Consider the following 19,010-nt stretch of genomic DNA (forward strand, 5'->3'; position numbering starts at 1 on the left):
CTCAGCTGTAGGGCTTGAAACCTGCATGCTGCCTGGAGCTCATCCCAGCTTTGATCCTTCTCTGGCCAGCACAGCTAGTGCCATGCCCAGTGCAGGGAATGTAGCTCAGGTCTCTGCCAGGCACCCTGTCCTCCAAACAGTATGGGAGATGCTGCATGGCATCCTGGAGCATCCCTCCAACTCACTGCACACATTCCCAGGCCCTGCAAAGGGTAGGAGGATTGCAGTCAGGCTGCTGGGTGACCAGGGGGGCACAAGCACTGCTGCTGAATGAGTGCTCTCCCATTCCAAAGGGCAGTGGGAGATACTTTTGCTACACTTCCAATTCCATTAGGTTGGTTGGGAGCTGCAGACCACCATCTACAGAGAGAGGAAGGGACTCCATCCAAACTGCTCCTGGAGGAGCCATGGCTGCAACCCAGAGATACAGGCAGGGCTGAAGAGAAGGCACCTGTGCTGCCCAAGAGGCAGGACAGAAAATATGAAGCAAGGCCCTGCTCACCCTCTCGCTGGTGTCGCATCTGACAGGAAAGCCAAAAGCAAAACTGCTGACTGAGCTCCTGCTTCTCACATGCTGTAGCTGCCTCCTGCCTTGGCTTTCCGGACATGCAGAGCCTGGTCAGCCACAGCAGGTCTCTGCCATGGCAAGCAGCAAGGCTGAAGCTTGCAAAAAGCCTCAAAGGGCTTGCAGTGAGTGAATGTTGTGGAAGTTACAGCACTGCCCATGGTGGCTACTGGAAGCCTTCAGCAGTACTAAGGGGGTCACCACATCGACTGTCCTGCCCTGAGGAAGAGTGAAAGCCATCCCAGAAGGATATTCACCCCATCTGGACCCTCTGGAGATTTCTCAGGGGCTTTCCAGCCCCTGCAGTGGACAAACTGTGGTGTCTGGCATGCCTCACCCTTTTCCCCCAGCACCCAGGCTGGCTCCTGCAAGGCTGCACTGGTTTTAGTTGGAGAAAAAGAAAAATGGTGATGGTGCCACCAAAGTGTGAGATGCAAGTGACTCTGTCCTGTTTCTGGGGGGTTTCATGGTCTTCTTGTAGGTTTCTTCTCCCTCCAAAGCCACTTGCTCCCAGGGTTTCTTCCCTCTTGTGCAGCTGTCACTTCTTCCTGTTGTGGTTCCAGTACTGTGTCCACTTCTGGGCTCCTCAATTTAAGAAGGACATTGAGATACTTAAACGTGTCCAGAGAAGGGCAGCAAGGCTGGGGAGAGGTCTGAAGCACAAGCCCTGTGAGGAGAGGCTGAGGGAGCTGGGATTGTTTAGCCTGGAGAAGAGGCTCAGGGGAGACCTTATTGCTCTCTACAACTACCTGAAGGGTGGTTGTAGCCAGGAGGGAGTTGGTCTCTCCTCCCAGGCAGCCAGCAACAGAACAAGAGAACATGGTCTCAAGCTGTGTAGGGGGAAGTTTAGGCTCTAGGTGAGGAGAAAGTTCGTCACAGAAAGGGTTATAGGCCATTGGAATGGGCTGCCCAAGGAGGTGGTGGAGTCACTGTCCCTGGTGTTCAAAAAAGGATTGGATGTGGCACTTGGAGCCATGGTTTAGTTGTCATGAGGTGTTAGGTATTAAGTAGTAGATTGGACTTGATGATCTCTGAGGTCTTTTCCAACCTGGTTGACTCTGTGATTCTGTGGTTTCTGGAAGGTAGCACATCCTGGCAAGACTTTCAAGAGGCAAAATGGAAATTTGGAACCAGAAAGCTGCAGCAAGCACCACGCTGTGAGCTCTGCCACAGCTGATGGGAGCCAGGCCCCCATTGGCGCAGGCATGGTCTCCCAAATGGCCTGGGCAAGCTGAGCCTGCCAAGGTGGGGGCTTGGCTCGCACTTGCACCTAGGTAACCACCTTAGGATTGAAAAGAGAAAGCCTGTTGGCTTTTCTAAATAATTAAGAGAAGTTTGATGGAAGAGCAGCTTGAGATATGCACAGAGAGGCCCAGGAACCACAACAGAGGCTGCTGCCTCCCAGGTCTCGCCTGCAGGCTGCCAGGAGCCGTTATTTGTCTGCCCACGCACGTGTGATCACCAGTCAACAGACTCCCCAGAAGGGAAACCATTTATTCACAGCCCCCAAGGTCAGAGCCATCTCCCCCCTGCGAAGGGAGGGACACAGGGGTGGATTTCCCTTCTTGCAGAGGAGGGAAGTACCTGGGGACAGGAGGAAAACCAGCCACCTGCTTCCCAGGGGTTCATTAAATAGTGGCACACAAGGCAGTCTCTGCCCCAGGTGAAGAGAACTCCTAAGCCCTGGGCTTCCAAGAGCAGCATCTCCCAGGATCCACTCCAGCTCTGGCCTCCAGCATTTCCTTCCACAGTCATGCTTTGCTGGCTGGGTAAGACCTGAACGAGGGAAGCAGCGAGGCCACTCCAGATCGCTCCAGGTGGAGGTAGAAAACTGAGGCATGATATAAAATACCTTTGAGACAGACCTGTCCATCACTGTTCTGTCCCAGCCTATCCTCCCTATGATGAGCAAAAAGGTGGCATGTGGAGCCCAGCAGGGACCTCCCTCATCCTGTGGTACCCATCCCACAGCCACACTCCCACCATGGCCAGCACTGTCCAATACCAACTCCAGCAGTGTTGACTCTGTCACTCTGGTCCCAGCGTGCTGGATTTTTCCCAACTGCAAACTGCGGTGGGAGTGAGAGGCTGGGCCAGCCTGTCCCTGCCCACACTGCCTGGTGAGGAGGCACCTCAGGAAGGAGGGACCTCACTCACTCAGCAAGGCTGCAAGTGGAGCTGCCGAGTCCTCTCGTCCTGGCGTTTCTTGCCCCGTTCCGGTGTGACAGGTTTCTCCTCCGGGAAGATGATGGTGGCGTATTCGGTGTGGGTGATCAGATAGGTCTCAAAGGGCACCTGGGCATGCTGATCCACCTGAAACTCCAGCACGCCATAGTCCACAGTGGGCACGGGCACCACGGTGGGCTTCTCTTCCTTCTGCAAGGAAACCAAATCAGGGTGATTAATCACCTGGAGATACCTCCCATCGTAACACCAGCTCCCTTTTCACAGCAAGTGCTGAAACCAGCTCTGAAGCATCCCAGAATGGCAAAGACACACAGACCTGGGATAGCATTTGCTCAGACCATGAGCTTTTGGGTCACTGATGAAGCCATGTGGGTCTCAGCTCTCTGCCTCTGCAGGCACATTTGGCTTCCTGCCTGCCCAGCTGCACAAAGCAGGGTGTGGTGGTTTGAGCTTTAACTGGGGCTTAAAAACTCAGATGGGGGCAAGGCTGAGAATCCTTCCCCCATTTCCATCCTCCTCTTCCCTAATAGAGAGAGGAAAAAAAAGGGAGGGGAGCAAATCCACCAAGAAATAATTTGGGTTCGGCTTGGAAGTACAGAGGCAAAGAATTTTCCTTTAAACAGGGTCACAAGGGCAGGGAACAAGGATGGATGGGAGAAGGAAAGGAAAAGAAAAAAAATGTGAGATACAGAACCAGTCCTCTGCAAAGTGTGGAAGCACCAGGAAGAGAGCAATGGCTGCAATTCTCCTCCCTCTTATACCCCTGCTGGACAAGGAGGGGGGGAAAGTGGAACAGACAAAGTCAGTTTCCCAGGGGAGAAAAACACCCCCCAGGGAGGGCAAAAAATATCTCAGGAGCCCTCCCCCCCCGTTTTCTTTTCCAGGATGGGCATAGCCCACCACCCAGGGTTATGCTAGAACCCTTTTTCCCTCCTTTGGGCTCTGAGCTAGTACAGATTGCACAAGGAAAGGGGTGAGCAAAGAGGAACCTGCTTGCTACCTTCAGCTGCCTAAAGGGGTTGGAGAGAAGGTGGAGGCAGACTCTTCCCAGTGGTGCCCAGTGAAAGGAGGAGAGGAAACAGGTGTTAGCTGTGGCACAAGAAATTGTATCTTAATATAGTGGGGGGAAGCATTTCCTCCTATTTTCTACATCAACACAACCCACTGGCAAAGATAACCACCCTTTGAGCACAGGTTGGGCTACAAATGCTGTCTCAGACAGGTTTTTTGATTTTGTGATGGGGCTGTGTTGCAGGTTGCTGTGCAGAAAAGATCAAGCAGCATCAAGGACAGGAAAAGTGAGAAGCTTGTGAAGGGCTGATAATGGGAGGCTCTGCACCCTCCACACCCCAGCGATGCCACAATGCTCCCTTGCAGCACAACAGAACATCAGAGACAGAAAACTCACCTCTGGTGCCATTTCACTCGGTGGTTTCTGTACACCTGCAAAGTAACACACTTGGTTAGAAGATGCTTGTGTTCCAAGACACCCTGAGCATCTGGGGCTCGGGCTGAACCAGCCAGGACCGCAACAACTGCCCCGCGTTCACTCCCTCTCCACCTTGAGTATTACAAGGACAAGTGAGACACCAGCCCACAGACTACAGTTTAACTGGGGTTAGTGGGGTGCAATTTTTCAGGGCTCCCCTCTGGGACAGACCCACTGGGTGCCTGCATCATGGCTGAGGCTGCAGCGAGAAGATGATGAGGTGCCTCAAAGGTGCCCAGGCCAGATAATCTGGGAAGGACTCACATGTAGCATTAAGGCACCACACTAAAGAGCAGTGCAAAGACACAGCATGTGGTCTGAGGGCTCTAGAGTGGGGAAGCAGTGCCCAAAGCACCTTTCTCCCCTAGGCATGGAGATACCTGTCCCAGGGGCATGCAACAACTGAGTTTATCGTGTTGAACCAGCTTTTGTAGCCCGGGGAGCTGCAGGCAGCTGGCTGTCTGCAGGTCCCAGATAGGTTTGCTGGATGAGCATTCACCCATCAGGTGCCCTGGCAGACCCCAGCCCCTCAGCACAGCACGGCCGCCACAGGGGATTGTACCTCCTCTCCTGTGCATAACAGTGATGTAGCCAAAGACCAGCAGAACAACCAACCCTGCCAGCAGCAGGATGCTCAGGAGCACAGCCTTGATGTGGTCTGGGGGGTTGCCTTCCTCCAACTCAGGCTCCTCGGTGGGATTTGTATTCTCAGGGGCTGCTGCCATAGCCATCCACAAAAAGGGGAACAAAAGAGCAGGTCAGAAGTGTAAAATGGCCTCTATAGACCTTGTGAAAGGCAACAGGGGAACACGGGGGCTGTCCCCAGAAAGCGTTCAGTCCCAGGCAGGCTGCCACAGGCTTTGCAACAGTATCTGTACCAGCACTGGGTATACATGGGGCTGAGCCTGGATCATTACCCCAAACATAATCTCTCCTTCAGAGTAGCTGCTCAGCCATGAAGGCAGCTTCCTACACTGGTCTCCTGCTTCCACCCATGGGGAAGGCTTCACTCATCCCTACAGCATCACTGGGGACACAGACACAGCAAGATGGAAACCTGCCTCAAGACCAGATCCAACCACGGTATGCATGTGTGGGAAGACAGCCTGTGTCCCTGGGCCTCAACCCTGAGTGCAAAGGAGAGGGGAAAGGGCTCTCCTGACACACACCTGGGCTTCTCCCAGCAAGGTACTGCCTGCCTTGTGCCCTGGAGCTGCAAGGAACTTGGGAGCCATAGGACCACCGGCTGACACCAGCCTCTCCCCATTAGCTCAGCCCCGACACTGACCTGTGACCACTAGGTGGGACCGGTTGCTCTCTATCACTTTATTGGGTGTAAAGGTGATCAGTCCACAGTAGTAGGAGCCTGAGTCGCTCTGGTGGAGGTTCAGGATCTCCATCTTGAAGGCAGACGTGTGGTTGGTGAGCACATACTTCTCTGTCTTCGTCTGCAGGCTGTTACGGCTGATCTCTGCAATTTTTTGGCCTTGGCTGTGGTTGGACTCCTTGTACCAGTTGAGGCTGTACTCCAGTTCAGAGTCATTCTCCACAGAGACATTGCAGAAGAAGGTGGCTGAGCTGCCTGCAGGAAGGCTTAACACTGCTGGGAAGAAGGTCACTGTTTGGGAGAAAGGAAACAAGGAACAGACATGGTTACAGCAGGCACAGATCTCAGACACAGATGTACCTCCTGGGCAGGAACCAGGGATGCAAAGAGGACTGGAGCCTACCATTGTCCCTGCTAGTGCCCCACTGCTCCACTTCCACATAAACATGAGGAAAAATTCTTCACTTCGAGGGTGGCAGAGCAATGGAATAGGTTCCCCCAGAGAAGGTGTGGAGTCTCTGTCTCTGGAGGCATTCAAAACCTGCCTGGAAGTGTTCCTGGGGGATTTACTCTAGGTGATCCTGCTCTAGCAGGGGGGTTGGACTAGTTGATGTTCAAAGGTCCCTTTCAGCCCCTACCACTCTGTGTATCATAAGCTCAGTGTCTAAATACATTCAAATGTTATGGAAAGTAAGTTTTACATTTGTGAATGGAAGTCAGAGGGACTAGTGAGCATGTGCATGTTTATCCTGTGGCCAATGCATGGTTGCTTCCTCCACAATCTTTCTTCTTGGCTTCATGTCACTATCTAGGTACACCTCCTGATATCACTGAAATAATTCCCATCCTTGGAAAGCAAACAGGGTGCTACCATGAATAGGTAGCTGGGGGTTTTGTCCTTTCCAGATGCTTGTCCCCTCCTTGCATGTCCATGGGCAGCCAGGAACCCACCCTGAGGGGTTTTCCCTGAGCTTGCCAGACTACTCCCAGCACAGTGAGCAGTTGGCCATGGCTGCAGCCTCTCCAACCATTCACAGCATCCATGCTGCTTTGTCACATTTCACTGCTGATGATCCCAGTGGGTTCATCCTTCCCCTGGACAGCTGGGGTGCTGGGAACATAGGCCAGGCTCAGCCAGCCCTCTCCAGTAGGACGAGGCAGCTGCTGCATTAACTTTTGTTGGGAGCAATAAAAAGCAGGAAGAAGCATTTTTCACATGGGAAGAAACTCTGTACAACAAGGGTGGGGATACTCTGACACAGGTTTCCCAGAGAGGTGGTAGATGCTCCATTCCTGGAAACATTCAAGGTCAGGTTGGGGCAAGTTCTAAGCAACCTAATCTAGTTGAAGATGTCCCTGCTCACAGGAGGGCTAGACTAGATGACCTTCAAAAGTCCCTTCCAAACATTTTATGTTTCTTTGAGTCCTTGATCCTATGACCAAGCAATTCCAAGCACCACTGCTTTGAAAAATCCCTGTCATTAAGAATTTTATCTTCCCTCTTCAGAAATCTCCAAAGATAGCAGCCCCAGGGCTTGCAAGCAGTTAGAAAGTCCCTCCCATCCCTCCAGCACTGGTCTGAGGCTGTAGGACCATGATCTCTGTATCATCAACCACAAAAGGAACCAGGACAATTCCTTGAATAGATAGAAGATTAAATGGAAAACTGGGCTGAGGAATGAGAGATGAGACTGAGCAGGAGGAGGGAGGGAGGGAGGGAGGGAAGCACCCTGGCTCCCACAGGCAGGACTGGCTGTGGCAGTGCCCACTCCAAGAGATGTAATTTTTCCAGTGTTCTGGATTTCTTGTGTTTTACAGGAAACATTTGGCAGGCTTGGGGCTTTTCTTCCAACCCAGTGCTGCTACTAGCAGTGAATGAGGCACACAGAGGATTTCCAAAAGCAGAGGGTTGGGTTTCCCCATTTCCCTGCATCTTCCCACCACCAGAGATAACATCTACCCAAAGGGATGTCCACTCCAGTGCCCACCTTCAGGGCAGAAAACACCTAAAGCCACCAAAGAAAGAGCCGAGTTGGGAGGGTGGGGGAATGTAGCTTCATTAGGGCTCTCACTCACCCTGCCCAGACTCACACCTTGCCCTCCACCTCCCTTTCTCTCCCAGATTTCACCCGGAGCAAACCCGCAGGCAGGACTCTGGCTCCCTCAGGTTCAAAACCAGGAGACACAACCCAAGGGTGCAGCCCGAAGCCATGAGAGTCAGAGTAGAAAACTCCAGACTCTGCATGACGCTGGCAAACCCAGAGGCTCAACACCAAACCCCAACTGCAGCCAGTCTGCCCATAACACAGCTCCAGTCCTGGCACCACAGGCTGGGGACCTGTCCCCATCTCTATCCTTCAATGCCATTTCTACCCCAAGCATCTCCATTTCCCTTCCTTCAGCCACTGGCATCTAGAAGCTTTAGGGTTTTTTGCCTTCTTGAGGCCAAAGCTATTTTTAACTACAAAGCTCCCAGCCCTTAGACATTTTCCACTGACTGTGTTTAACACAGGCTGTGCCAGCAAGCATGCCATGCTCTGGTACCTACCTTGGTGACAGCTGGCCAGCACAGGGCCACAACAGAGCAGGATGGTGCAGAGACCAGTCAGGGCCACCTCCATGTTGCCCCACGTTGTCTTCAAGGCACCTGGAGCCATGGTGAGCCAACCAGTCCCCTGCCTAGGCAGGCATGCTGTGCTCTGTAGTGCTGTGCTCTGTCGTGCTGTGCTACCACCAGCTCGCTCTGTGCTTCCTTTCTCACAGGAGTGGCTTTTTCCCCAGTGCGCATCACAAGGGCTGGGGTGGAAATGAAACGTGCCCATCTCTGCCTCAGAGGGAAACCCGGGCTGTCTCCCACCCCCAGCTTCCCCCCTGCAGAGGCAGGGATCAGCTGAGCTGTGCTTGGCCCCTTCCCCTCCCAACACACTCCTGGCACGCTCCCATGCAGGCACCCAGCTGCCAAGCAGTGAGGATGAGCGCTGCAAAACCCACACCCCTGCTGGTGGTGGAGCAGGTGACATGTCCTCAGCTCCAAGCTTGGCCCATAAGTGATTTAGGTTCCCAGGCACCCATGGGGGTGCCATGGGGGACATGTGGCACTGGGCAGCCAGGCAGTGTCTAAACAGCCATGGGGCACCTATTGGTGTGTTGCTGCCACTGGGAAGGGATGGGAGAAGAGAAGGAAGAGATGGAGAGATGGAGAAGGAGAAGGAGGAGGAGAAGGAGGAGGAGGAGGAGAAGGAGGAGGAGAAGGAGAAGGAGAAGGAGAAGGAGAAGGAGAAGGAGAAGGAGAAGGAGAAGGAGAAGGAGAAGGAGAAGGAGAAGGAGAAGGAGAAGGAGAAGGAGAAGGAGAAGGAGAAGGAGAAGGAGAAGGAGAAGGAGAAGGAGAAGGAGAAGGAGGAGGAGAAGGAGGAGGAGAAGGAGGAGGAGAAGGAGGAGGAGAAGGAGGAGGAGAAGGAGGAGGAGAAGGAGGAGGAGAAGGAGGAGGAGAAGGAGGAGGAGGAGAAGGAGGAGGAGAAGGAGGAGGAGGAGAAGGAGTTTTACCTCCTTATATGTGCTTCTCCATAGACAGATTGGGAGGTGATCAGGGCCAGGGTGCTGTTATTGGGGTGACCTTTGCAGCACATTTGATTTCTCCACTGGTGATGTTCCCCACTCACCTTGCTGACTAATACTTGCATAGGAAATAAGCAGCAGTGAAAACTCGCTGCGGATGGCTCCTCCGCTTCTCTCAAACACAGCCTCAGCACCCCGCAGCTTTGGAAAGTATCAGGGGACATGATCATCATCATGAGTTCATTATTTTCCAGGCTTTCAACAACAAGCTGTGGGGCTGGGGCTTGCTCACCATCCATTTTCAAACATGGCCCTGGCAAGTGAGTGGGCTGGGGGAGTGTTCAGGATGACCAAGGAGAGGATCCTGAGCCACAGCAAGCAGGTGTCACACTGCTTTGGTGGCTCAATCTAGCCTGCCCTCTGTTGTCTTTTCCAGCCTCCTCCTGGCATTGCAGCATCACTCCTTTCTCATGAGCTTCTGGCCATGTTTGGGCTGCAGAGCAAGTCTGAGGGGCTGTCCCCTCCTTGTCATCTTTCCATGTAACCCGGCCAGAGGTCACCACACTGCCTGGCTGGATGACAAGGGGAGCACTCTCCACCATGTGGACGGTGCTGATGGGCTACAAGGTGGACATCACATCTTCCTTCACCATTTCCTGCATTCTCATTAAAACTAACTAAACAAAACTAAACTGAATCCCAGAAAATTTGGAAGCTCACAGCAAAGAGGCTTTTCCACCTGAAAGCTTTGTGTCTCCAGACAGTGACACTAGGTATCTGGGCCAGTTGCGAGAAGGCTTGTTGGGCACTTTGCAACATGTCTGGGTTTCTAGAGGTGGAAGATGTGACAGGTGTCACCACCAAGATGGCAACTCACCAAGCCAGGGATCAGAAGGAAAAACTGGTTCATCCTCCCTACCCTGAGCAGCAGCAGGGGGCTCTGATTAAAGCTGTAGTATGAATTGCTCAGACTTTGTGATGCACACTTGCAATAGGGTGTAAGCTGGTACTCAGGGCAGGGAGGCTGCCACATCCATTAGAAGCCAGTGTGGCTAGATGCAGACCACACAGCTATTTTCTCCATGTTGCTTTGGAAACCCATGTCTCAGTGTCCCCCTCTACACTCTGGCAGGATGGGGACCAGCACTGGAGCCTTTCCAAGCTGCTTGGGGTGCAGGATGAGACTATGTGTGACCAGGAAGCACCAGGTTGCTCATGGAGCCACACAGTGCACAGCAGAAACGACAGGGCAGTGTGACTCGAGAGCTCCCTGGCAACGTGGTGATGGAAGAAAGAGAACAGAAAAAAGTACTATCTGATTTTTGTTGAAAAAATACTTTTAAGGGATGGAAAGAATACAAGAAACTATCAGTCTCACCATGAGAAAGCTGCTGCTGGGGAAGCAAAGCAAGCAGCGGTGCCATGCCGCAGCCCAGCCCGTGTCAGCATCAGAGGAGCCCAGCCCCACTGCAGCCCCTGGGCTCTGGGCAAGCTTTGCACTCTGCCTGCACCCTGCCAGACCAGCACAACTCCTGCTGGCTCTTGCACCATCTTCTCCAGCATCAAGGCAAACAGCCTGACTCCAGCCATGCTGCAACCCCCACTTATAGCTGTAAATCCCCTCCAGCCCAGCAGAGTCTATGGCACATCTTGGGGTTGGCTGAGGGGGGCCTGAAAAGGTCATTTAAAGTTAAAAAAAAACCCAACAGATTCTCATTCTCTGAGATGGAATATGATGAATTCCATGAGGCAGTGCTCTTCTACTTGGCCACCAAAAGAGCAAATGAAGAGCTAAAAGAGAAGAAGAAATAGGAGGGGAAAAAACAGTTTACTCTTGAAAACTAAGATAAAGGAACTTCAGCAAGCATGTCACACCACTTCATCAAAGCACAAATGTCCTCTTCCTCTCCAAGAAGTTGTCCCAATGTGTCCAAAAGGGTCTCACCAACATGGCTAGCACCCATATGCAGTCTCAGTCTTCTGCAGCCATCACTGTCAAGGCACACAGCCTATTACTCCGAGCAGTCACCTCAAAGGACCGAGGGTCAGTTTCAAAATGGCTTAAGTGCATCTAGGGTATTAAAGGAGCACTGAAAATGTGAAAGATGAAGAAGAAAGCAATGACCAAACATTTCAGATGGAGCCAAATTAAACCCAGAGCTGAATGCCCCCGAAGCCCAGGAGAAGCAAAACTTCCTAAACGAGGAACAAAAATTACCACCAAAACAAGATGCTGAGGAAGAGAAATCCACAGGTTCCCGAAGATCTTTCCCACTTTGGTTTAATCAATTTCATGTCTGTGGGTCTGACACAGGCAGGAGGCAAGAAGAGGAAATCGTTAACAGTGTTTGCAAATAAATACAGTGAGTGCCTGAGGTCTTTCAGGTACTTCTCAGAAATTAGGTGGCCACCACCAACGATCTGCATGAGAAACGGCTGACCCTGTAGGGAAAGGCAGCAGCCCAGGGGGTGGGGAGGTGTGGGCGTAGTGATGAGTAAGCATCAAGTATGAAGAGTGGTGGAGCAAAGATACAAAACTGTTCCCAAAACAAGCAGAAATTTGCAGGGCCTGGGCAGGGCAATGGTAACAGTGATGCAAAGGTACCTCATGGGTACAGCATGGGGCTGCCGCCACCTTCTACACAGCAGCACGCTGCTGCTCTTGTCAGTGGGCAAAGCTGATGCTCATCCCGGCAGTACTAAGGGCTCTGATGGATCATCTCTAGTGAGCAAAGCTGCTAAATCAGGAGCTGCTGCTGCTGCTGCTGTTCAGTCTCAGCAACCCACTTGTGCTCAGAGCAGGCTGGAGTAGCACCTGGCGTCAGCTGGGATGCGTCTGTGCATCCTGAGCAGCACCCTGGCAGAGGCACCTCCTGCCTCCTGGTGCAAACTCACAGCCTCCTGCACCTGAGGGGTACCCACAGGCCGCACCTTGCCTGCAGAGCTCAAATCCCATGCGCCTGCCAGCCCTGCTGCATGCAGTGGCCCACTTCAGCCATGCAGCAGCAGCAGCAGGCGGCTCAGCACGGGGACTGCGTGTGTCTTCACAGTATTTCCATTTGAAGCACCCAGGGACCTTTCTCATATGCGTCACGCACTGCACGTAGGAAGCAAGATCATGGAGATTGCTGCATCAAGATAAACAGCAAAGGAAGCAGGATGTCAGCCTCTCAGGAGGGGGCTGTGTCATACACTAACTGTCATTCACATCTTCCTTGAGACAGACAGCAGCTGTGGAAATGGAAAAAAAGATAAGGGTGCAATGGGCCTTTCCAGAAGATGTAAGAATTTCCTGGAGGAAAGGAGCAAGTCCATGATGACAGTTGGGATGCATGGGCCAGAGGCCGGGAGGGACCACACAGTTTGGCAGCAACACATGGGCAGTATTTGCACACTTGAATCTGTGCAAAGCATTTGCCACTGTTCTGCAGCATCTCTAAATGGGAGACACGTGGACTTAATGGATGCACTGCTCAGTGGATAAGTAATTGGATGGATGGTCACCATTGAAGATTTGCACTCAATGGTTTGATGTCCAAGTGGAGACTCATGGTGTTCCTCAAAGGGAGGTGATCCTCCCCCTCTATTCCACTCGCAATTGCAAGGCCCCACTTGGAGCACTGCATTCAACTCTGGACCCCCAGTGTAAGGAGAATAGAACTGTTGGAACAAGTCCACAGAAAGGCCATGAAGATGACTGAGAGCCTTGGGGTTCTTCAGCCTGGAGAAAACTCTGGGGAGACCTTGTCCTTAAAGGGAACCTACAGGAAAGAGGGGGATCCATTATCAGGGACTGCAGTGGTATGATGGTAATGGTTTCAAACTGAAAGAGGGTAGATTTAGCTTATGTATTAGGAAGGAATTGCTCTCTGTAAGGGTGGTGAGGCACTGCCATACATTGCCCAGAGAAGTTGTAGCTGGCCTCTCCCTGGAAGTGCTCCAGGCCAGGTTTGGATGGAGCTTTGAGCAACCTTTGATCTGGTGGAAGGTGTCCCTACCCGCAGCAAGGGGGTTGGAACTAGATGATCATACTGAGTCTACGAAGTGGGGCTGGGATTGTTTAGCCTGGAGAAGGCTCAGGGGAGACCTCATTGCTGTCTGCAACTACCTGAAGGGAAGTTGCAGCCAGGAAGGGGTTGGTCTCTCATCCCAAGCCATCAGTGCCAGAAAACGGGACACAGTTTCAAGCTGCACCAGGGTAAGTTTAGGCTCAATGTGAGGAGAAAGTTCTTCACAGAGAGAGTTGCTAGCCGTTGGAATGTGCTGCCCAGGGAGGTGGTGGAGTCACCGTCACTGGAAGGTGTTCAAGAGGGGATTGGACGTGGCACTTGGTGCCATGGTTTAGTAATCATGAGGTCTTGGGTGACAGGTTGGACTTGATGATCTTTGAGGTCTTTTCCAATCTTACTGATTCTATGATTCTATGATTGTGCTTTGTAATGGTGATCAATTCAAGCTGCCCTCTCTTCTGTCTTGTTTGCCCAGAGCTGCACCAACTGCCCCCACCGCAGCCAGCAGCTCCCAGTAAGGCTCTGGGGCCAGAGCCGAGGGCTGGGACACCACCACAACCCCCACAGAGAGAAGCCAGAGGCTTGTAGAGTCTCTGGGGGCGGGAACCCCGCTGGCACCTGCCCGCACCCCTCTGCGGGGCCGCAGCCGCCAGCAGCACCCCGCGGCCAGCTGCGAGCGCTGCCGGAAGCGCGGAACGTCACCGGAAGCGCGGGACGTCACCGGAAGCGCTGGGCGTTGCCGGAAGCGCGGGACGTTGCCGCGGCAACCAACGCTGCGGCCATGGGCGAGCTGGGTTCCGATGATGCCGCCGGGAACACGTACAGCTTGCGACCCAGCCTCCAGCGCCGGTGAGCCGGAGGAGGCCTGGGACGCAGCGTGGTACTGGTTCTGGAGCTGGAAGTTGCGGGAAGGGAAGGGGCTGCTCTGTGAGGCTGGGACCTTGGGGATAGGGGAACCGCGGTGGGATTGTTGGGGAGTGGGTCCATGGGCACAGGGGGCTGGCATGGGGCTATCAGGGCTGGGAAGACGATGCTGGGAATGAGGGAGCCCCGAGGGTTTGGGGACTAAAGGGGCACTGGGCTCCCAGACCAACCTTGACATGGGATGTAGGGGGACAGGGACGGCAGGAGGCAAGGAAAGCACAGCTGGGAACACGGCTGGCAGGGCAGCCTCTGATGGGACTCGTTTTGCACCTGTGTTTACAGGTGTTTGGCTGTTGGCAAGGCTGGTTAAGTATCATCATTTTAGCTGGGCTTGCCCCTCCCCCCCATGTTTTTTTATTGTGTTTTTTGGTTGGTTGTTTTGTTTTTTCAGTGGTGTGGGGGGCTTTAATATATGAAAGCTCATTTTTCCCAGCTGGGGTTGTGTGTCTTTCTACATGTTGTGTGATCTTTATGGGCCTTCTGTTGCTGTTTTTTCACTCTGATAGATTTAAATCATCCACAGTAAAAGAATGCATCCACGCAATACTGAAGGAAAAGCTGGCCAATGTACAGTACATACCAGAAGACATGCCTCAGCTTACAGTGTCCTTATCAGAGACAATAAAAGACAGACTGAAAGGTAAGGAGGTTTACTGGAGAAGCCACTTTTGTTACCATGTGTCCTCCCTTTTGACAAAATCCCCTTTTCCACCTTTATTCTTGAAATCTTCTTCCCCCATTAACTAACTCAAGTGTACTGTTATGAAATAATCTGGCCTATATACACATGTTCCTTGCCTGCAGCACTAGAAACCTAATTCAAGCACACAAGGTTTGTTTTTGTATAGACTGGCTGGTGTGGGATGTCAGACCTGGAGGGGCTATGGGGAATAAAAAAAGCTGCATTAGGGAGAAGAATGAAGTGATGCTCATTGCTTCAATAAAAGAAGCATTCCTTCTTTATGTTTGTTTCTGCTGCAAGTTACATCAGAGTTGGGGCAGAGTGGAGTAGGAGGCAGATCAGAATGAGGCCCAGTAGGAGAAACAAAGTGGGAGAGAGTTAGGAGCACAGTAGCCAAGGAAGGATGTGACTACAGCACTGGAAAAAGATCATGGTGGTGCTGTGCCAGATGCCCTCCAGCATTTTTAAGAACTAAACTTCAGGCTTCAGCAGGTGCTTCCTGTCTTTGCTGCTGGAACAAGTACACAGATAGGAGCTGGCACGGTCACTTTTTTTTGCCTCCTTCCTGCGGACAGGCTGGTGCTCCATCTGCTGGGCTGGCCTGACATGGTGGCACAGATGTACTGCCACCCTTGGCAGAAACTGTGGATGTATGCTTCTGCCAGAGTTAGGCATCTGCTTTAAATCTAGCAGCAGCTGTACTCGCAGCATGTGTTTGTGCCGAGAGAACGTGCACAGGGCTTAGCTTCAGTCATCTGTAAACACAGTCATGGTAGCCTGAGGCCAGGCTGGCCCAGTGTGACCCTTCTATCAGCTGGCATCTCTGATAAGCATTGACATGGTGCATGTTCCCAGACTCAGCATGCTGTGTTCAATTCTCCAGTGGAAACAGTGAGTCCAAGTCGTCCTGGGACACTGCTTTGTAGAAAGCAGGCAATAGGATCTATATTTCATTTTAAGCATGGTTGTTCTCGTTTGGCTTCTGGAACTTTGCCATGGCCTGATTGGATCTGGCCTGTGCCCCAAAGGTATTTCTTTACTATTGTAAAACAACTCCATCTTTGCAGACATATAACCCAGACTTTCATGTGTTTTTATGTGGCCTTTTGTCATAGCTTAGATGCACAGGAAACACCTCCGTGGCAGAAAAATCTCTGCAGTACCTTTGCATCAGAACAGGTTTTAAATAAGGTTTGTTTTTTTAATTCAAATTGGATTTTGTCCATCAGCTGCCTTGTTGACATTCTTACCCTGTGTTCAGTTCTTGAAAGCTGTCCAAGTGGAATGCTGACACAGTGTGGCTGATCAGGGGTGTCTTCTGCCTTAGATCCATCTTTTGACAGGTGCCAAATACCTTGTTCGAGTTTTAACTCCGGTCAGACCGAGGCGTACTGTACCTAGGAAAACAAAGCTGCAAGGAAGTCTGTCCACTTTGCCAGCTGCAGACTTGTAGAGAACACTTGCTTTGTATCTAGAAAGCTTTAGGCTTCTGGCTTGGGCTCATGTTCTAAACAAGTTGTTGCTCTCGCTGTCACTTTTTTCCTTTTTCTGCAGAGGAGGGATTTGACAGGTACAAAATGGTGGTGCAGGTTGTGATTGGAGAGCAGAGAGGAGAAGGAGTAAAGTAAGTCTTTCATCTTCCAGTTCCATTCCTATCATTGTTTGGGCTTGTGTGTTGTTTTTTTTCCCCTTTGGAAGCTTCTTCCACCTTTCCTAAGTTCTAGGAAACAGCTGTAGGACAGTAAGGCATATGTGTGGGTACTAGGAGCAACATGCTGTGCCATTAAGAGGGATCCCGTCTGCTGAGACTGACAGAGACAGGCAGGGATCTGGGCATTTGCAGCAGGGAAAGGAGAATTTCAAGCACATCAGCAGTAGCAAGGTGTCATTTCTAATACCACTTACAGTCTGGTTTCTTGTCTTCAGGGTAAGGTTTGGACTGAAGCAGGTGTAGAAAAAGGCCAGCAGGATGGTCAGGGAACAGAACATAGAGATATGAAAGAACAAGGAGAGCTTAGCTTGTGGTCTAGTAACACAGTGTCTGCCAAGGAATATGATAGCTCCCTATAAATAACTTGAGAGTATGTACCACAAAGTGCAGGAGGTGAAGGACAAGAACAAATAAGCTAATTTAGCCACAGATATGCATAGGCCAGAAGTCAAAGATTCTTAAGCACCACAGCAATGAGATTTTAAGCCCTGCTGCACAGTGGAGATGGCAGAGTTGGTAGCTGATGAGTTTGAAGATGGTGCTTGATCCACATACAGAGGGGGTAACAGCATGTGATGGAATTCAGTAGTGGGGATCTAGGCTCAGGATTCAGGAGAATGCTATTTCCTTTATCTTTAAAGGAATCATAGAATTATTTCAGTTGGACAAGATCTTTACATCATTGAGTCTAACCATCAGCACCACCATGGCCATTAAACCATGTCCCACATGATTTAACACCTCCACCACCTCCCTGGGCAGCCTGTTCCAATGCCTGACTATCCTTTCTTTAAAGAAATTTGTCCTGATATCCAATCTAAACCTCCCCTGGTGCAACTTGAGGCCACTTCCTCTCATTCTGTCACCTGATACTAGGGAGATGAGACCGACCCCCACCTCACTGCAACCTCTTTTTCAGTGGTTGCAGAGAGCAATAAGGTCTCTGCTCAGCCTCCACAAGACTAAACAACCCAAATTCCCTCAGCCACTCCTCATAAGACTTTTTCTCCAGACCCTTCACCTTTGTTGCCCTCCTCTGGACATGCTCCAGCAATTCAATGTCCTTCTTTTAGTGAGGGGCCCAAAAATGGACACCGTACTGAGGTGTGACCTCACCAGTCCTGAGTACAGGGGCACAATCACTTCCCTACTCCTGCTGGCCACGCTGTTCCTGACACAGACCAGGATGTTCAGTTTCCTTTTGAGGAACATATCTGTGATTGCTTAGGTCCTTACAGGTGAACTTTGTTGGTAATGGCTCTGTCTCCTTTTCTAGTATGGGTGCACGATGTTTCTGGGATGCTGACACTGACAGCTATGCTCATGATGTGTTCATGAATGTAAGTATCAGCTGGTTTACCAGGGGAAAGTGTAATGCCTCTTGCTTTTGTATGAGAGGCAGGGTGACCTGAAATGTGAAGCAGAAAAAAACCAATCACCACTAGAAGGAAGGAACCAAGACTCTACTGAAACAATATGATTTATGTCCTTGTTCACAAAACAGAAATAATACCCAACATAGTAAAACTTTGAAAACAAAGTAAGTCATGCAGCACTGTGCAAAAGTTGTTACAGTCACATCATTTTGCAGGTGGGCACAGGAAGCACAAGAGGTAAAATCCTTTCTTAAATGCTTTGCTTATCTGCTCCCCTGGAGTATGGCTGGAATCCAGGAATGAGCAAAAGTCAAAGGTTTATTATTCTTTTTATTGTATTTTAAACTGACACTTATACACCTTCAGGGTGTAGATGGGAGTAAACTGGGGCATTTCTGGCATTCTGACACACTGAGCTGGGTTACACCACAACTAAGGTGAAAAGAAACCAAAAGACAGAAAATTGCAATCTAAAAGAATTATGTTTTGGTCTAAACCTTCCCTTAGGTTTGCCCTTTCAGTTAGGCTAGCAAAAACTTTGCCTTTACTAACACAGAGTCTTTCTGTTTCCCCAGGACAGCCTGTTTTGTGTGGTAGCTGCCTTTGGCTGCTACTACTACTGAAGGTGGTAAATGCTGAACAGAAGGACAGAGGTGGTGGAGAACACTTTAGGGTGGGTTTTGTTAACAGACACAAAAGCATCATGTTCTTCCTTCACTGCCTAACAAAACAACAGCTCTACAAAGCATGTCCTGCATCTGTTCCTACACACTACAATGTTCCTTATTCCTTGTAGATATTTATACAGCTTTAAGCACAATATTTTTATGTCCTTTATTTAAATTGTCCTTTGGTTTTATATAGTGTTGGGATGTCCTAAAAGGGTATTGCCCAGAGCTGTTTCTTCTAAGGCAAACTCAACTTGCCCCTTGAAAGGGTTGTGTTGCTTTTGGTTTTATTATTGTTTTCTGAAATGAATGAAATCTTTATAAGAAATGTAACATAATAAATCTATGTATTTAATATTTCCTCCCCTGGGGGTTGCCCCTTGCCATTTCCACTGTTGGTCCTTTTCCTTTGCTTTAAAAGGGGCAGTAGCCTCAGGAGCTTCTCTGTGCTTCTCAGATGAGCATTTTATGAGCATTCTTTGTAAAGTAACCCATCTTTAGGTGACCTCTTATTCT

At 50.8% G+C, this 19,010-nt stretch overlaps 2 protein-coding genes across 2 annotated transcripts; one reads left to right on the forward strand and one right to left on the reverse strand.

The window, feature by feature from the left end:
* Window positions 1-2,722: 2,722 nt before the first annotated feature.
* Window positions 2,723-13,916, reverse strand: PDCD1 (programmed cell death 1). The gene is made up of 8 exons (XM_054166562.1): window positions 13,855-13,916; window positions 12,055-12,251; window positions 9,844-9,952; window positions 8,117-8,364; window positions 5,530-5,859; window positions 4,804-4,959; window positions 4,161-4,195; window positions 2,723-2,941 (listed from the first exon to the last, which is right to left on the reverse strand). The coding sequence occupies exons 1-8, from the start codon at window positions 13,914-13,916 to the stop codon at window positions 2,723-2,725; spliced, it is 1,356 nt and encodes a 451-aa protein (XP_054022537.1).
* On the forward strand, window positions 13,879-18,972 carry DYNLT2B (dynein light chain Tctex-type 2B). Its single transcript, XM_009903577.2, has 5 exons — window positions 13,879-13,982; window positions 14,564-14,697; window positions 16,294-16,363; window positions 17,727-17,790; window positions 18,402-18,972. Exons 1-5 carry the CDS (start codon window positions 13,915-13,917, stop codon window positions 18,447-18,449), a joined length of 384 nt encoding a protein of 127 aa, XP_009901879.2. The 5' UTR covers window positions 13,879-13,914; the 3' UTR covers window positions 18,450-18,972.
* Window positions 18,973-19,010: the final 38 nt, after the last annotated feature.

Source organism: Dryobates pubescens, chromosome 13, assembly GCF_014839835.1.
Source record: "Dryobates pubescens isolate bDryPub1 chromosome 13, bDryPub1.pri, whole genome shotgun sequence".
Taxonomy (NCBI): Eukaryota; Metazoa; Chordata; class Aves; order Piciformes; family Picidae; genus Dryobates; species Dryobates pubescens.